General features: G+C 47.7%; 1 protein-coding gene across 7 annotated transcripts in view; it reads left to right on the top strand.

Moving 5' to 3' along the window:
- Nucleotides 1-18,319, top strand: part of SIDT1 (SID1 transmembrane family member 1) — a 129,017-nt gene that overhangs the window by 78,797 nt on the left and 31,901 nt on the right. For all 7 annotated transcript variants that reach the window (XM_053297750.1, XM_053297744.1, XM_053297743.1 and 4 more), the window contains exons 15-17: nucleotides 5,939-6,012; nucleotides 11,870-11,993; nucleotides 17,834-17,951. In XM_053297750.1, the coding sequence (XP_053153725.1) occupies nucleotides 5,939-6,012; nucleotides 11,870-11,993; nucleotides 17,834-17,951 (316 nt within the window). The remainder of the gene's footprint in view (nucleotides 1-5,938; nucleotides 6,013-11,869; nucleotides 11,994-17,833; nucleotides 17,952-18,319) is intronic.

Genomic DNA, 18,319 nt, shown 5'->3' with positions numbered 1-18,319 from the left:
GCGACGGCTGCTTTACAGCTTCCCTTGCCACACACTGCCGGGCCCGCCATGCATCTCCCGCCCCTGGAGACGAGGCCCTTAAAGCAGCAGACGGGGAAGGAGAAATCACCTTCTGCAGGTGCCCTCTGGCTCACCCACCACCAACCTCGGAGGAGATTAGCCTGATCAACCTTCAGGCTCAGCGCAGTGAGTCCCTAAAAATGGCGGCTTCCTCCCCAACACCCTCGGAAAGGGTGCGTGCCTCAACTAGAGCCACAAGTACACATGTGTGGGGGCTGGGGACAAGGGGCAGTCTTCCTCCTCCTCCTCCTCCTCCTCCCATAGGCAGATGGGGTCTGGCACCAAAGGTTCCTCGACTAGCCAGGGCATGGTAAATAAAGAGGCTGCTGCCCAGAGTCCGCCCATCTCTCTGCCCAAAGTGATTCCACTTGTATGACAGGCATGGTTAAAAACGCGATAGTGGATACCATCCAACAGGTTAAACCAGCCAAAAAAGCAAAAAAGGCTAAAAGGAAGACAAGGCATAGATCACCCAGTCCTAGTTCCTCCTCTAGCGCCTCCCCCAGCCTTCCTTCCAAAAAAGTGAAGGCTAAACAGAAGGCTATTGTGTTAACATCCTCAATAGCTACTGAACAGGAGGTACACTCCTCAGAAGCCTCTGACCATGACCGGGAACACCCACTCGATCCAGATAACCCCGACCCAGACTCGGATGCCCTCCCTGGTAGAGAAGAGGGAGAATGGTCTGAGGGGGACGAGGAAGAACCCTCGCCTGTGTCCCAACGCTTATTTGTTGCAGAGGACTTTACCCCTCTCATGAATAAAATCATTAAGACTATTGGTCTAAGAACTAAAGATACACAGGAATCTGAATGTGCAGCAAAAGGGGATTTGGTGTTTCCCAGGGCTAAAGCAAAAGACGGGTTGTTACCAATGCCTGATTCGTTTTCAGATGTCATTAGGGAATAATGGCTCCTCCCGGCCTCAAACCGCAGGCCCATGGCAATAGCCAACAGGTTTTACTCCTTCCAGGAGGGGGCATCAGACATGCTCAAGACCTCCAGTGCAGATGCACCAATAGTCCAACTCGTATCTGGCTCCCTGGTCCCAAAGGACGGCGAGGCTTCTCTCAAGGACTTGGCGACAGAAAAGCGGAACTGGCCTTCAAACGCATCCATGACAATTCGGCTTTGGTCACTCGCGCAACTTCGGCGGCATTTGTGGCAGCTAGGGCCTTTCTGCTCTGAGTGGATGACCTCCTCAGCGACCCTCCGTCTGACCCAACCAAAATGCGCCAGCAATTGATAAAGATCCAGAAAGCGCAGGCATTTATGGCTGATGCCACCCTGGATGCTATTCGATTTTCGGCACGGGTTTCCGCCGCCTTGGTCATAGACAGATGCCACTTGTGGCTGAAAAATTGGCAAGTGGACTCCAAGTCAAAGATCAACCTCACCACTGTTCCTTATGACTCCACCAAGCTCTTTGGAGAATCTGCCTTGAAAGACGTCTTGGTGGAGTCCAAAGACAAGCGCAGAACTATGCCTTCGTCCTCCTTGAAGAAGCTGGACGGGGCTTCCTTTCGGAGACCATTTCAATTTCACCAATCAAACCAATCCTTTCAAGGTTTTCGTCCCTTCAGGAGCATGGACAACAGAGGCCAGAGGGGATTCTGGAATCATCAACGCCATGCCTTCAGAGGCTCCAGTACCTTCAAACCCTCCTGCACTCACCCTAAACCCAAGCAACAGCAATGATGTGAGGCCTACCTGGCATGGGGGGCGTTTGTCCACACATGGGAGTCCTTCATCCACACATGGGAGTCCTCAACATCAGACGAGTGGGTACTGAAGGTCATCTGTCATGGTTACAAATTAGAATTTCACACTCCTCCCCCCTACAGATTCCTTCCTACTCCAAGGTTCCTTCGCCAAGCACTCACAGATGCTCCAAGCCATCCAGCACCCGTTGGACATCAGGGCAATCGAACCGGTGCCCTCTCCGGAGGAGGGAGGAGGAGTTTATTCTATATTGTTCACAGTGCCAAAGAAAGACGGTACCAGACGGGCTGTGCTGGACTTGAAATGTTTAAACAGATCAGTGTGGCGAGACTACTTCCGCATGGAAACATTGAGGTCAATCTCAGAGGCACTGCACCGTCATGGCCTTCTTGCATCTATCAACCTAAAGGAAGCGTACCTCCACGTCCCAATTCACTCGGACAGTCAGAAGTATCTTCATTTCAAGTACGCAGGCCAACTCTTCCAATATGTGGCACTACCATTCAGCCTCTCCTCCGCTGCCCCCCACGTCTTCACAAAAGTACTAGCACCAATAGTGGTGCATCTCCGCCTGCAGGGGGTGCGAGTCTTGCATATTTGGATGACTTTCTCCTTCAGTCTTGCAGGAGGCTCAGCTGGATCTCCAGAACACAATTTTGACTCTGGATCTCCATGGGTTTTTTGTGAGCCACAAAAAAAGTCAGTTGACCCCATCCTACCAACTGCAACACCTAGGAGTGATAATAGACACAGAGGCGGTCACCCTCTCCCTGCCTCCGGACCGTCTCCGCACTCTCCAGTCAGATGTCAGGTTAGTCCTTTCTGCTCCAATATCTCCTCTCAGCGTCCTAGCTAGACTTTTGGGTCTGATGGTGGCCACCTTGGACTCCGTACAATGGGCACGCTTCTACCCATGTGACCTTCAATGGTTCTTGAAGCCACTGGTGGCTAACATCCGACAACGTTCAATGGGGCAAGCCCTTCTTAGATCCTCCCAGGATCATGCTGTTGACGACGCAAGCGACAGGGTTCGGGGGGCTCATTGCCTCAACCACTCCACCCAGGGTCTCTGGTCCTCCCAAGAAAGGGCACACAGCATCAACTGGCAAGAACTTTGAGCCATTCAGTTAGCACTCCTTGTTCCAGTCCTCTCTCCGCTCGTCCCATGAGTTAGTCAAGACCGACAACACGACGGCCAAGGCATATCTCAACAAGGAGGGGGCAACTCGGTCCCGATCTCTACATCAAGAAGCTGTGCTTCTCCTCTCATGGGCAGAAGAACACCTGGGTTCCATAATCGCCCATTACGTCAAGGTTAACTGAACGTGGTGGCGGACTGGCTCAGCCGCATGGATATTTCCCCAGGGGAGTGGAGCCTACATCCCAGGGTCTTCAACTAGATCACGAAACACACATGGGAGTGCCAGTGATGGACCTATTCGCAGCTCCCTCCAGCACAAAGCTACCCAGGTACATATCGAGGTTCCCCTGTCAAGGCACGACTGTGGTTGACGCCATGTCAGCCCAGTGGCCGAAGGGCCTGCTTTATGCCTCCCCCTGACTCCCCTCCTCATGAGAGTTCTGCACAGGATCCGCCTCTTTAAGGCCAAAGTCCTTCTCATAGCTCTGTTCTGGCCCCGGTGACCCTGGTTTCTGGAACTTCTTCACCTATCACACCTCCTTGGGAACTTCCCGTGGATCACGACCTACTTTCCCAGGGCCCCATTCATCATCCCAACCCAGCCTGGTTGCGACTTGCTGCCTGGAGACTGAGCGGCAGCTCCTCAGTTGGCAAGGGTACTCTGGGGGTGTTTTAAACACAATGCTAGCATCGTGCCGTGCATCAACAGAAAGGGTCTACCAATACACTTGGAGGACGTTTCTGTGTTGGATGGCTCGCCACTCCATTCCTTGGGGTACCGCCAACCTACGTCACCTTCTACGTTTCCTGCAGGAGGGGCTTGAGAAGGGTCTCCGGCCAAATACTCTGAAGAGACAGGTGGCATCATTGGTCTCATTAATCTCCAGCGGGCCTTCACAAGTCTCTCAGTCTCACACCCACATCTCCGTCACTTCCTGAAAGGCGCCTCTCTTCTCTCCCCTCCTACAGTCCATAGGTTCCCCACCTGGGATCTGCATGTAGTCCTCCACGCTCTTCAGTCGCATCCATTCGAACCCATATGGACCATCCCCATCAAGGTCCTTTCACTCAAGCTGCCCTTTCTTGTGGCAGTAACATCCACCAGGAGGGTATCTGAACTAAGGGCATTATTCATAAGCAAATCATTCTGCATTTTCCTAAAGGACGCCTTGCATCTGATCCTCGACCCCTTCATACAACCTAAGGTACTGTCTTCCTTTCATCTGTCACAGGGCATTTTCTTGCCTTCATTCTGTCCCCAACCAGCCCACCCTACTGAAAAGCGGTGGCACAAGCTAGATGTATGGGCTCAGCTGTATTCTCTGCAACCATAGCGAAATGAATAAGGGCTTGTATTGCACTGGCATACGAAGCTCAGCATCTCAATTCACCCATCTCCATCCTGGCTCATTCGATGAGAGTGGCAGCAACTTCAGCAGCCTTCTCCACGAACACATCAGTCGACGGGATCTGCAGAACTGCAACTTGGGCCTCGCCATCTACGTTCACCAGGCACTACAGAGTGGATGAATATGCCTCAGCCCAGGCCTCCTTCGGGAGGCGGGTTCTTCAACAAGTTCTTCCCAACCATAGGCCAGAGCGCCCCCACCTGAGTTGGCCAGCTGTGGTATGTTCCATAGAGATGTCCCTGGCTTACAGCAACCGAGAACAGAGCATTGGTTTCACTTACTGTGAAGGCTTCTTCTGGTTGCTGAAGCCAGGGACGTCTCGGCCCACCCAGCTACTTGACGCTCTGGCCGACTACTGAATGTTTTGGGGCTAGTGTTAAAGTGGGGTACATGATGCTGTTCAATGTTTCCCTTCTTTCCCTATCTGGTCCGTACTTACTACGTTGCTTTCTGGTGCAAAATATCCTTATACTATCTAGGCCTGAAAGAATTGGGGCAGGGTTATCCACCTCAGGCTCGGGTAGGCGTATCTTTTCTTTTTATCCAATCAAATTCTGTCCTGCCTCGGAGCTCCTGAAAGGGATAACCCATAGAGATGTCCCTGGCTTCAGCAACCAGAAGAAGCCTTCACGGTAAGTGAAACCGATGCTCCATTCTGTTAAGCTCATAATTAGAGTTGAGTGTTTGCATTTTTCCTAAATAGAAGCCATGGAGAGAGGTGATCCTTCCAGAGTGAGACTGTGGCGGGTGGGGAGGGGAACTTTAACAGAGTCCAATCTATATTCTCCCCACTCCATCCTGCAGCTGCCCTGAGTGGTCTCCTCTGCAATAGAGAGTAGGAGAGCATTTATCTATCCACTTAATAAAAAGAAAGAGCAATAAAGAATAGCCAGATCGCCCATATTCCACTCTGCCTTTAACTGGTTTTTGTGTGTGTGTGTTTTGTTTATGAATGTGCAAAGTTTATTCTTTATGGAATTTTCCATGGAGTTTTCTATTTCCCTTTCCAGTGGTCTTAGACAGTGTTCTTTCTAACAGAGATTCCGAGATGTTGTTGACCACAACTCCCATAATCCCCAAGCCAAATTCTGGGAGTTGTAGTCTACAACATCTGGGAATCTCTGTTAGAGGGAACACTGCTCTTAGATATGCATGGAAACTCCACAGAATGTCTTGGCTATTGTTAAGAACTTCAGCCATAAATTGGGATGAATGTTTGAATGTATATTGAATGCACTTCCAGATTTCCCCCTTAAAGAAGGCATAAAGTGGTCACCTGGATAAGGGTGTAAGGCCAACCTCACCCTGTTCCATTATGTGAGAATGGCATGGCTACATGGCTACATTTTTCTTCTGCCCTTCTTTCAAGGGCATACATTTATCCTCACAACAACCCTACAAGGTAAGTTAGGTTGAGACAGGGTGACTGGCCCAAGGTGAGTAAATGTCATGGCTGAGTGGGGATTTGAACCTGATCTCCCAAGACCTAGTTTGACACTCCACACACACTCTCATACTTTGGTTAATGTGAGCTGAATTTTTTTAAAAATGTATTTATTTTGTCATCTGGAAGGGCCCTTAAATTTCCTTCTGCTTTCCTTTTCCAGGTGGTGAATGTTACTGGAAACCAAGACATCTGCTATTACAATTTCCTTTGTGCTCATCCATTGGGAGTCCTGAGGTGTGTGGGGGTTCCTGGGGCCTTATTACATGTCAGTTTCCTTTCTATAGTACATGAAAGTGGAGAGAGGGGTATCTTCCTGGTATCTGTGTGGAAGATGAGATTGTCTGTCACTTTATAAGGTTGTTCACATGACCGCTGAGCCTGGGGGGAAGGCAGGAGCCTACCTGCCTTCCCTGACAAGACCCATGTCACTCCCAGGCTCCTCCCCACAGCGCTGAGGCGAGCCCGATGGTGCGGGAGGGGGAGTAGTGCAGTGCACATGGATAACTCTGGGCTGCTCCTTCCCCCCACTCTATGGGAAGATGGCAGCCAGCAGCCCACTCACCCACATGGCCAGACAGTGGGATAGGAGGCACGTGTGCATCCTCCTACCTCACTTTTAGCTCTGGTTTCAAACCCGGTCTACCCAGCAGAGGAGCTTGGAGGGTTGGCAGTGTTTCCAGCGGTTCTCATAACCACTCCAGACCGACCTAGCAGGGCTGATCATGAGGATAACCAAAGGTATAATACCTTTTTAAACATTTTAACTGAGTGGTGCTGCTCATGTGTTTTTTCTCTCTGCTGCCTGGAGCGGAGGACATCTCTGATTGGGTTTACCTTCCCATGTGTTCCCAGGTAGGACTAATTAAAAAGTGTTACTAGCCTTAAGAGCCCGGACAGGATAACCCCGCCCAGTTCTTTTAGTCCTGCTGCGCTCCTAGGCAGATCTCCATAGACTAACTCCTTTTATCTTCACTTCCGAGCTTCTTATCCTTTTCTATTCATTTCCTGATTATTTTTACTCAAGTCTTTTCTCTCTCTCTACTGCCTCATTTCTTGTTACTGCTTTAATAAATGAATGAATGAATGAATCTATTTCCCTTCTCCCTCCCTTCCCCTCTTTCCACATATGCCTATGGAGTGCCGACAGGCATATTTTAGTGCCGAGGGGAGAAGGTAGAGCGGGCTTCTCACTCTCTACTAGAGCCCCGGGCTCCCCACCTTCCGCTTTCCGCGCTGCTGCCATTAACGGCTGCGCCACATGCCCAGGGAGAAACGGAGGACGCTGGACCAGGTCCTTCTCGGGCTGCTCGAAGGGATGCCGCACCGGGTCCTTCACAAGCCACCCGCAACACTCGGAGCTCCACCAGAGCTCAGGAAAGGGCAGAGCCAGTCAGCGTGGGCCAGGCATCTGCCTCGCTCCTACCGCAGCCGGCTTCAGCAGAGCAGACGTGCGCCATCCCCACCTCCAACAGCAACGGCTCTGCAATTGGGCGGGAATGTCGGGAGCTGCCGCTATGCAAGTTCGCATCTCCCCGATGAGGAGCTTACTGCCCATGGACCTGCAGGGAACCAGAGCTGGACCAAGAAGGGAGACCAATGCACCGGTGAGATCCCTGTTTGTCGCAGCTAGTCAAAATGCTCCCCCAACGGGTCCCATTGATGCCCCCCTGCTTAATCTTCCACAGGAAATGCCCGCTAATTGGCAAAACTGGATCAAAAACATCTTTGAAGGGAATAATACATAAGTCCAAAAGAGACAAGAAGAGGGGCATTCTCCTTCTTCCTCCTTCTTCCTCATCTGAGGATCAGATGAGGATGAGAAGGACATTCCCCTTCTTCCTCATCTGAGGATTCTGAAAGCCTTTCTCCTAGAAAAGCTAAGAGAAAGAGAAAGCACGCCAAGGAAACAAGGCAAACTCAGCATCCCGCTCAAGGGGAAACTAGTTACAGGGGGAGGGGGTGCACTGCTCAGAAGGCTCTGGAGGTGAATCACCCAATCCTACGCCTAGCATGCCACTACCTTTATCACCAAATATGGGTGAAATAGGATCTAATTCCATAATTCAACGTACGTTCCAGTGGATAGACCAATTGACTTAAACACTCCTGTCATACCTATGGAAACTCTGTCTGGGGATCCAGGGCTGGAGCCACTGAACAAGGAGGAGGGGGAATGGTCTGATGATCAGCAAAATCCGGCATCTACATTATCACAACACCTTTCCGCCCAGCAGGACTTGGGCGCCTCTAGTGGGTAGGACCATTAGTACCTTGGGGCTTCAGCCCACAGCAACTATGGAGTCAGGCCCTCCTACTAAGGGGACTCTTGTGTTTCCCAAGCAGAAAAACAGGGAATTAACACTACCCCTTCCTGAACTGTTTGCTGACAGAGTGAAGGAGGAATGGCTACTGGCAACATCTAACTGAAAGTCTGTAGCGGTGGCTAATAAGTACTACTCTTTTCACCAAGAGGCAGCTGATATGTTCAAGGTTCCACCCATGGATGGTCCAGTCGTGGCCCTCCTAAATGGTGCACTGTTACCTAGAGATGGGGAATCGGCCCTTAAAGACCCAAATGATAAACGTATAGAGCTTCCTTCAGAAGGGCAAACAAGGCATCATCTCACGCCATTAGAGCTTCAGTGGCAGCATCAATGTTAGCCCAGGCCTCAGTAGTGTGGTTAGTTGACTTAATCCAGGATCCCCCACTCAAGGTTTATAACCTCAGACATCAGTTAATAAAAATTCAAAAGGCGTAGGCAATCATTTCAGATTCCACCTTATAGATGTGATAAGGTCTGCCTCCAGGGCCTCTATTGCAACTGTTGTAGGCAGACGTAACTTGTGGTTAAAACACTGGCCTGTAGATGCAGCATCAAGAGAAAATTTAGCTGCTGTGCCTTATGATGGAGTGAGACTTTGGTAGATGTGCACGAACCGGTCCGCAGGCCATATTAGAGGCCTGCGAACCGGTTCGCAAGTGGCCCGGTCCAGCTCCAGGGTGGAAGTTACTTCCGCTTCTACCAGTCAAAAAGGGGGCTTCTGGAATGGGGAGCTCACTGTTTGCACCATTCAGCTCAGGGGAAATGGCCCGACCAGGAACGCCAGCACAGCATCAACTGGCTAGAATTGAGGGCAATCCTATTGACCTAGATAGCCTTTCAGAGGATACTGCGACACCAGGATGTCCTTATCTAGACCAACAATGTCACAGCAAAAGCCCATGTTAACAAACAAGAGGGAACCGGGTCAATCTCCTTACATCAGGAGTCAGTGCTACTTTGGTACGCAGAAATTAATCTGGCATCCTTATGAGCACATCATTTCAGCGGAGCTCTCAACATGAAGGCAGATTGGTTCAGCCGCAAGGAGGTTCACCCGGCAGAGTGGATCCTCAGTCAATAGTCATTCAACATGCTCACTTCAGTCAGCCACTGTTGGGCCTTTTTGCAGCTCCAGACAACACCAAACTAAACTGGTTTTTTGCTCACTTCCCCTGCAAGGGGAAGCAGTCAGCACTCTATCAGCACCTTGGCCTCCAGTTCTGCTGTACACTTTCTCACCAATCTCATTACTCAGATGTCTTCTGTGGAAGGTATGTCTAGCCGAGGCAGAGGTCATTCTCATAGCCCCATATTGGCCAAGGGGAGTTTGGTTTCCAGAAATTTTACACCTGCGATATCACACGGATCATGCCCAGTCTTCTACATCAAGGTCCCATTCTCCACCATGATCCAGCATGGTTAAAATTAGCCACCTGGAGACTGAATGGAACCTCCTGAGTCAGCATAGCTATCCAGCTAAGGTTCCTGACACCATCCTAGCCTCTAGAAAGCAATCCACTGATCATATATACCAAAGCACATGGAGGGCTTTCCTAAGATGGTGTTCTAGGCGTCAGGTGCCAAAGGAGAAATGTGAAATTTAAAAATAAAGAATTAAATGCAGAATTAAACTGCTTTTCTCTAGGATGGATAGAATAAGGGCTTAAAAGCCAATACATTAAAGAGACAAGCAGCTTCGCTAACAAGCTTTCTGTCTATGCACCCCAGGAGAAGTTTATCAGACCATCCTCACCTCAAGCAGTTCCTCAAAAGGGCTGTTCTCCTTTCTCCACTGACTGTTCATCGCTCGCAACTTGTAGTCTGCACATGGTCCTAAGAGCTCTTCAGTCACCTTTTGAATCTCTTTGATTAATCTCACTCAGGCTGCTTTCATTCAAGCTAGCATTTTTGGTAGCTATTATCTCTGCCAGAAGAGTATCAGAGCTCCAAGCTCTGTCAGTCAGCAAACATCTGTGCATCTTCTCTCCTGACTCGGTCTGCCTCATTCCAGATCCATCTTTTGTTCCTAAGGTCCCTACAATCTTCCATAGATCACAGGACATTGTTTTAGCCTCTTTCTGTCCTAAACGAACTCACCCTTCCGAACAAGCTTGGCATAAATTGGACGTATGTAGGTGCATGAAGGCCTGCTTAAAATGCACTGAGTCCATTCTATGGATTCTCTTTTTGTTTCCTGCCTACCCACCTTCATGGCAGCGGCCACTATAGCCAGGTGGACCAAAGCCTGTATTTCCTGAGTATGAAACAAAGCCTGTGCATTAAACAGCGGATGCGTCACCGCCTAGTATTACAGCACATTCTACCAGAGCGGCAGCAGCTTCAACAGTGTTTTCTGCAAACCCTCCTATTTCTAAAATTTGCAAAGCAGCAACCTGGTCCTCGCCTTCAACATTTACAAAGCTCTAAAAGTTGGATTCCAAATGTTCTGCCCTTGCGTCATTGGCAGAAGAGTCCTACAGCAGGTCTATCCTCTTCAATAGACTGGGGTGCCCCCACCCGGGTCATATAGGCTGTGGCATGTCCCACATCAGATGTCCTCATCAAGCAGCAGAGAAAGGAGCTTCTTTCTTGCTGCTGGATTTGAGGACATTTCAACCCACCCTTCTAGTGGCCCCTGTCTACTGAAAGGAAAGCCATTTTTTCTGTCTATTTTCTTGAGACTGTTTCAACCTTTTAGAACATAGGAACATAAGAACAGCCCTGCTGGATCAGGCCCAAGGCCCATCTAGTCCAGCATTCTGTTTCGCATAGTGGCCCACCAGATGCTGCTGGAAGCCACAGGCAGGAGTTGAGGGCGTGCCCTCTCTCCTGCCATTACTCCCCTGCAACTGGTACTCAGAGGCATCCTGCCTTTGAGGCTGGAGGTGGCCCACAGCCCTCCGACTGGTAGCCATTGATAGACCTCTCCTCTTTTCACGGTTGCTCCGTATTTAAATGGACTTGGCTATTCGAAACTGGGTGGGGCTATCCTTCCCAGGCTCTTAAAGCTTCTAACTAATTTATTTATTTTATTTAACATATTTTTATATCACCCAAAATTTACGTCTCTGGGCAGTTTACATAGTCTCCCTGCCTCTAGACCACGTGTGAAGGATAACCCACATGAGATGTCCTCAAATCCAACAGCAAGAAGAAGCCTCCATGGGAAGTAACCAATGCTCATTTCTGTCTCTGGAAAGTTGAATATGGAACTTCTCTCCAAGCAGCAGAAGATATTGAAGACTGATTGTTAAGCAGACCTACCTATCCGAAATTTTATTTAGGTTTTCAGTCCCTGTATCCCTAACTCCCATCATTTTAAACGAATCTCACCTAGTTTTTAATTGCCAAAAGCTTCTCATGTGGTGACCGTTGTTTAAGCTGGGAAATGTTATTACTTCCTATCAAGCAGTTCTTCTCCCTTCATGGGAAAATATACAAGTACCTGTGTCCAAAGAATGTCATGAACCCTGTTGTGAAATGTTCTGCATTTTTTGCCAATTGCCCTGGCAACTGTGGAATTCTCATAATGTATAGACAGGCCATTTCTTAACCATCATTTTTGCTTTAAATTGAATGCAGTTTGTGTGCGCGCGAATGCATGTGTGAAATGCAGAGAACTAGTTTTTTAAAATTAAAAAGTTTATGGATGGTTACATTTAGTTGGGCCAGGGAAAGTGGAAATACTATGTGGCTCATTTGAGAAGGGGGGGGCGGAGTTAAGATTTCGTGTCTCACCCCAACCCCTTCTTCTTACTTATTTGCAGTGCTTTTAACAACATCCTCAGCAATGTGGGCCATGTGCTGCTGGGCTTCCTTTTTCTGCTGATTGTGTTGCGCAGAGACATTCTCCATCGGCGCTCCTTGGAAATGAAAGACATCTACACAATGGTATGGAAGACATTCTAGCTTGAGCCCAATAGGAAGATAAATCCGTTGGGTAATGAACCCCTGTCAAGAATAATCTATTACTCCCCCCTCCCGCCTTTTTAAAAAATATACAGGGTGGGGTGATGGAACTGTTGAGGGAGAACACATGGTCTGTCTTTGATGAAGATGTGCCCTTGAGCTAAGCGACATGTTTGTGTCTCCATAGTTCTAAAGCAGCTGTAGATGTCTTCAAGGTTGTGCAGAACAAGGGGGGCTTAACCCTTTCCCTACGACCATTTTCCCACTCAACATTGCCTTCCCCAAGCTGCTCCTTTTCCTCCGGAAGGGAAAGATATGGGTTTTCCATAGCCTTAAAGGAAGAAAAACAGCTTGGGGAGGGCAATTTTGGGTGAATAAATGGTGAAAAGGAAAGAATTAAGCTGCCTCTTCCTCTGTGCAACTTTTTTTCAAAAAAGTTTTTCAGTCATGGTACAGAGGTTATTGTGAGCATGGGAAAAAAACCTAATAAGCAAGATTTGAATTGATAGTGCACAGTGTTTTAAAAGATATCCACAAATACCAAACTGAATGGGAGAAAACACAATTTGTAGCATGATCAGCCCAATTTGGATTCCTGTGATTACTTAATGGCTGAATGTTCAATGTCTTACAAATGAGATAATGGCTTGCCCGAGCTTTTCAATAAACAAATTTCATCTAATGATGCCATGTTACATTTACACCAGTTCAGAGAAAATGCTGTATAGATTGCTTGCTATTTGCTTCTTTGCAAAGCAATTTCTGATCTTCCTAACCTAATAAGATATTCAGTTAATCTTTGTGCAAACTATCTTTCAAAATTACTACTACTACTACTACTACTACTAGCTGGGCCGGGCGCAGAGCATCTGCACCTCCGCTGGCCTGGCCAGCCCACTTCTCCCCCTCATCGCCTGCCTGTTTCTCCTCCACCACCTGCCTGTTTCTTGCGTGCCCCGTTTCTTGATGGTGGGCCAGCAAGAAAGCTGGCCCGCTACCTTCTCCCACCCGTGCACCAATTCCTGGCAGCCGGACCAGCTGGCCACCGCCTGCCGCTCCCATATATGTATAATTTTAATTGAACTCTCGTTCATTAATGTTGGGACAGACTTCATAGGTTTTTTACCCCATACAGCATTCCAGAGAGAGTCAGGACGGCCTCCCTCATATCTTTCCCCCAAACAAGCCTTCTGAAAATCTTAAGTTTCAACAAGTAAAACATACATTAAAAAGCCCAGTGCTTTTTCATCATCACCAGTGCTTCAGATTTGTAAGTGCTTCAGTTCTGTAAGTGGTCTAATTGACTGCTTCTTAATTGTTGCATTAGAGGTGAAGTGAAGGATTGGATGAATCTGTAACCAACTCATCTTTATATTGAAGAATGTTTTCCTTAGTTCTGCTCTGGATATAGAATTACCTTTTTCAGGGAAGTTCAGTGCTGGACAATCCTATCCTGAAGTCAAGCCAGTGTCCTGCTTATGCCAGCCTAGCATAGATGGAATCCTGTACTAGTCCAACACAAGATAGGATAAGGAAACAAGAGCTTGGGGGGGAAAACCCAGAGGTGAATTCCCCAGCATCAATGACAACACTGTCACCAGTCACAGGGTAGCATGTCAATAGTGCTCCCACATGGCCCAGGCGTGGAAGAAGCCAATCCAGACATGTGTACTCAAACATGTGCCATGACATCAACCACACCAGACTGATGTCACCAGTGGACATGCCCACATGCTCTTGGCTCATCCTTTAATTCCACAAGAGGAGTATTCATCTGAATCACCCCTCTACATGTACAATAAAATAGATGGGGGTGATTCAGAAGAACACCCCTCTCACTTGACACCACATCCACTGGTGACGTCAGGGTGGGTTGCGTTCATCTGAAGTGGCCCAAGTGTCACAGGGGTGACATACAATGTCGTTTTTGAATTATTGAACTGATTGTTAAGTGTTAAAAATCTGTTGAGAACAATAGCAGTTAAAATCTGGTAGTTATATTCAGCGTTTCTTCTAAAAAATACAGACCATTCCCCCATCATATTCTGGGGCAAAAAGTATTTCATTCAGCTAATTTCAGTGGCAGGATTGTGTATGAAAAATTTGGCATCTGTAGATAATTAGGAAGTGTGACTTCCTTTTTCACAAACACCCACAAACAGACTCTTCAAAATATATAATAGACTGCGGGTTCTGTGATGTGGAAAAATGGGAAAAAACCTAATGTAACCAATAGGACTACTCAGCAGTATGAAGTCCTACTTGTGAGTAAAACATGATTATTCAGGATAAGGGTTAACAGTGGTTAAGAATTCAGGAGCAAACTTCCAATCCTCCTTAGGGATAGATGGAAATAATTTATCCTGCCACTATAAGAAATTTTGAGTTTGAGAAAAATTCTACTGGGTCATTGCTGATGTGATTTGGGGCCTGTATTTTGCAGCTGTTGAACAGGTGAAATAATGGGAACCACCCAGTGAGCATACTTCTTTGCTCTTCTGAAAGAGCATGGGTGTAGCTATAACTGAGCGGATGGGTTCAAAGAACACAGGCCCCCTCATCTCCTGAGGGCCCCCCAGCTCCACTCCTCCCTATTTCCTTCATTATTTCTCTCACTCTCAGGGGCCACTGGGGAGAAAAGTGAACAAGGGCCCCCTCTCCCCTAGCTACGCCCCTATGAAAGAGCATCGGAGCCTCTGTACAGGACCTGCTCAATGGATCACTTGTGTTCTGTAGTGTGCTCTCCTCTATGAAAAGGAGAGAGAGAGAGAGAGAGAGAGAGAGAGAGGGTGTGCATATGTGGGGACCCAAATAGCTTTCCCTAAGAATGATGGGAATTGGTTTCACCCTGGAAGAATCCTGTTGGTTCTATCCTAAGACTTCTAAACTGATATCAAGACAGAATATTACATTTCTGGCTCTACTGCATCCACTGTTTGCACTTCAATTTTTCGTTTAAGAACACACCGTTCTCAGAAGATCACCATAAATGCTCTCAAGGTGCAATCTGACAACCACTAAACAGTCACTTTTAAAAGACTTTCCTCATGGTGATCCTAACTGTGTGGAGGAGCAATTACGTGATGTCTCCAGCCATGCAGCAGACCTAGCAATGCCTTCCTTACCACTCCTTCAGACATCCAAGCAGCTGCAAGAGTATTCTAGTGTTGAGTTTACCACACAGATGCTTGCCACTCCATGCTTCACATTAAAGTCACTCACACACACGACTGTTTCTGGTAGGGTGGTGGTGGAGAGCTGAGATACAACCTACCTTCCCCCCACACGGTTGGCACTGCTGTGGGATTGCTCCTGCCACGCACCCCCACAACTGGCATGTGAGCAATTCACAAGCAGCGAGGGGGGCAGGGGAAAAGCAGGCGGTGGCACCATGCGAGTAGCATAGTGCTTGGGGGGATTGTCCCGCTGCTGGGCACTCTTGCCACTCAGCTCAATGGGTACTTGGGCTGCAGGCCCGCACGCTTCTACCGCACTATAAACCTGGGTACAAAACCCAGGATACACTGGTGCAGAGCACTGGGATTGGGACTGATCCTGGAGCTCCACATGACCAGCCCTACCCAGGTAGGGCTGTGCAAGGACAGGCTGGGCGTGTGAACGACCTTATAGAGTTTTAAACAACTACTGTGTGATTAGTGACTATCTGTATCTACTATGCCAATACGCAGTAGATAAGTATAGATAGATAAGTAGGTAGTGGCTACTGCTGCTGGATAATACAGTCCAAGTATATATCCTTGACATGCATTGGTCTCACTCTGAGAGCATCAGCAATAGGGATGTGTGTTTCGTTTCAGACACAAAACGTTTTGTGCACAAAACAGGCCACTTCAGCTAGTTTGTAGCCAAAATAAAACACCCAATGCTCAAAACAGAAAATTTTATAGCCAAAACAAAACATCCCTGTTTCGGATATAAAACGTTTTGTTGTTTCGGCTGTTTTGGAACTCCATTTTGCAATTGCAAAAAGTCTTTCTCCTTCAGTCTCCATTTTGAGTTTTGACATCTGTTTGAATTTCCAGCCCTTCCAGCCCACAGATTGGCCAGCAAAAGCATGGGCTGATCTGCTGGCAATTTCCTCCTTATTCCTTTTAAGCAAATTTAGGGGTAAATTTTACCCTCATTCACTAGTGGGGCAGTGTGCATTTACCCTCACTGGCCAGTGAGGCAGTGTGCATTTCATTGTTGTTGTTTCACACTGTTGTGTGTAGAGCAATTGCATTTTGGGCGGGGGGGGGGATGTGGATGTGCATGACCTTTGGAAATCTGCCTGATTTTTTCCAAAGCTCTGCTGTTGTTGATGTGTGATGTTGAGGTTATTTGGGGTGGATTCAGGGCAGAAAGGGGGCTTTGGGGGCAGAAGAGTGGTTCAGGTGGTAGTGCCCCAATGGGTGCCTGCTGCCACCCAGATTCCAAAGGAATTGGGAAAAGGACTGGTTTTTAAAGAATTTCTGAAGTTGACATGTCTTTGGGGCAGATTCGGGGCAGAAAGGGGGCATGAGGGGCAAAACAGTGAGTTGGGTGGCAGTGCCCCAAGGGGTGCCTGCCACAACGCAGATTCCAAAGGAATAGGGCAAAGGGCTGATTTCTTAGGAATTGTTGGAAGTTTACGCTTCTTTAAGGTGTCCCCCCCCCCCAGGGAATAATGGAGGTTTCAGCAGACCCATAATTCCACCTGGGGGGCACTTGGGTGGCCGAGCGAGTGGTGGTGTAGTGCACATAGGGTGCCAACCATCCCATGGGTTGCTAACCCATGGGGTGCTGGGTTCTGTTGTTTCTGAGGTGTTCTGAGTGTAGATTCTCTGGTAGCATATGAGATTTTCAACGGCAAACCATGAATCCACTCTCATATGCTACCAGAAAATCTACACTCAAAACATCTCAGAAACAACAGAACCCAGTACCCCATGGGTTAGCAACCCATGGGGGTGGTTGGCACCCTATGTGCTCTACACCACCACTCGCTCTGTGCCACCCTGGTGCCCCCCAAGTGCAGTTATGGGGCAGGAATTATGAAGGTCCATCATTCCCTATTGGGAAGAACTTTACAGATGCGCAAACTCCATTACATCTTTAAAAATCAGCCCTCTTCCCAATTCCTTTGAAATAATTCTGGCAGCTTCCTTGCCCCCACTGGGCACTACCACCCACCCTACTCTGCTCTGGGCCACCCCTTTCCCCCGAACATGAAGCTATACTTTTGCTGAAACCTCCATTCTTCCCTATGGGAAAAATCTTAAACTTCAAAAATTCACCAAAGATCAATCCTTTGCCCTATTCCTCTGAAATTTGGGTAGTAGTTTCCACTCATTGGGCACTACCACCCCCACCCACTAGTTTTTCCCCGGGGGCATTTTTAGAAATCCAAAACGTTTTGGATTCGGATTTTGCAATTTCGAACAAAGAACAAAGTGGGGGTGTTTCGGATTGACTGATTTCGAACGAAGAACAAAATGGGGGTGTTTCGGATTCGGGCCAAAAACAAAACAGGAAAAAAAAATGCACAACCCTAATCAGCAATGAAGAATCTGTCTGAATGTTTTAATCAGTTTGCAGTGGCTGATTGCATTCCTTTTAACAATAAATGCTGCCATTGTGAAATAGCTCTGTTGCTTTTAATTAGGGTTGTAATCACAATTGTCCTGTCCAGCCAAAAGTTCATGCCCTGTGTTGCTTCTAGTTAGATAGATGAATGTTTGTTTATAGGGTTCTGGGGACTCCTATGAGGAATAATCTGATCAAAGGTCATGTAAGCACTAATAATGAATGGTACTGGTTTTGGTCCTTCCCTTCCTTTTTAGGAATATGGGATCCCCAAGCACTTTGGCCTCTTCTATGCGATGGGCATCGCTTTGATGATGGAAGGCGTCCTCAGCGCTTGTTATCATGTCTGCCCCAACTACTCCAATTTCCAGTTTGGTAAGCTGAGAGGTTCCTCCAGCCAAGTCCACTGAAACATGGGGGGTGGGAAGAATTTCGCTTTTGTTTGGTGGTGTTTTGAGCATGGCCCATAGGAATTAGTTTCTGTGGCACCTTTAGGTTTTATAGGACTTAACACAAACACTTCAGACTTTCCTGTTCAAGTTAGCATTCAGATTTATGTTGAAGGCTGTAATAGTTTAGGGGAAAATGACACTTTGAGAATTTCTTTCTTTCTTTCTTTCTTTCTTTCTTTCTTTCTTTCTTTCTTTCTTTCTTTCTTTCTTTCTTTCTTTTATTTAATAATTTGTATGCTGCCTATTACAAAAGTCTCAAAGCAGTTAACAAACAAGAAAAAGCCAAATGTT

Source organism: Hemicordylus capensis, chromosome 2 (genome assembly GCF_027244095.1).
Source record: "Hemicordylus capensis ecotype Gifberg chromosome 2, rHemCap1.1.pri, whole genome shotgun sequence".
NCBI classification, from domain to species: domain Eukaryota; kingdom Metazoa; phylum Chordata; class Lepidosauria; order Squamata; family Cordylidae; genus Hemicordylus; species Hemicordylus capensis.
This window is presented reverse-complemented; position numbering and strand designations above follow the sequence as displayed.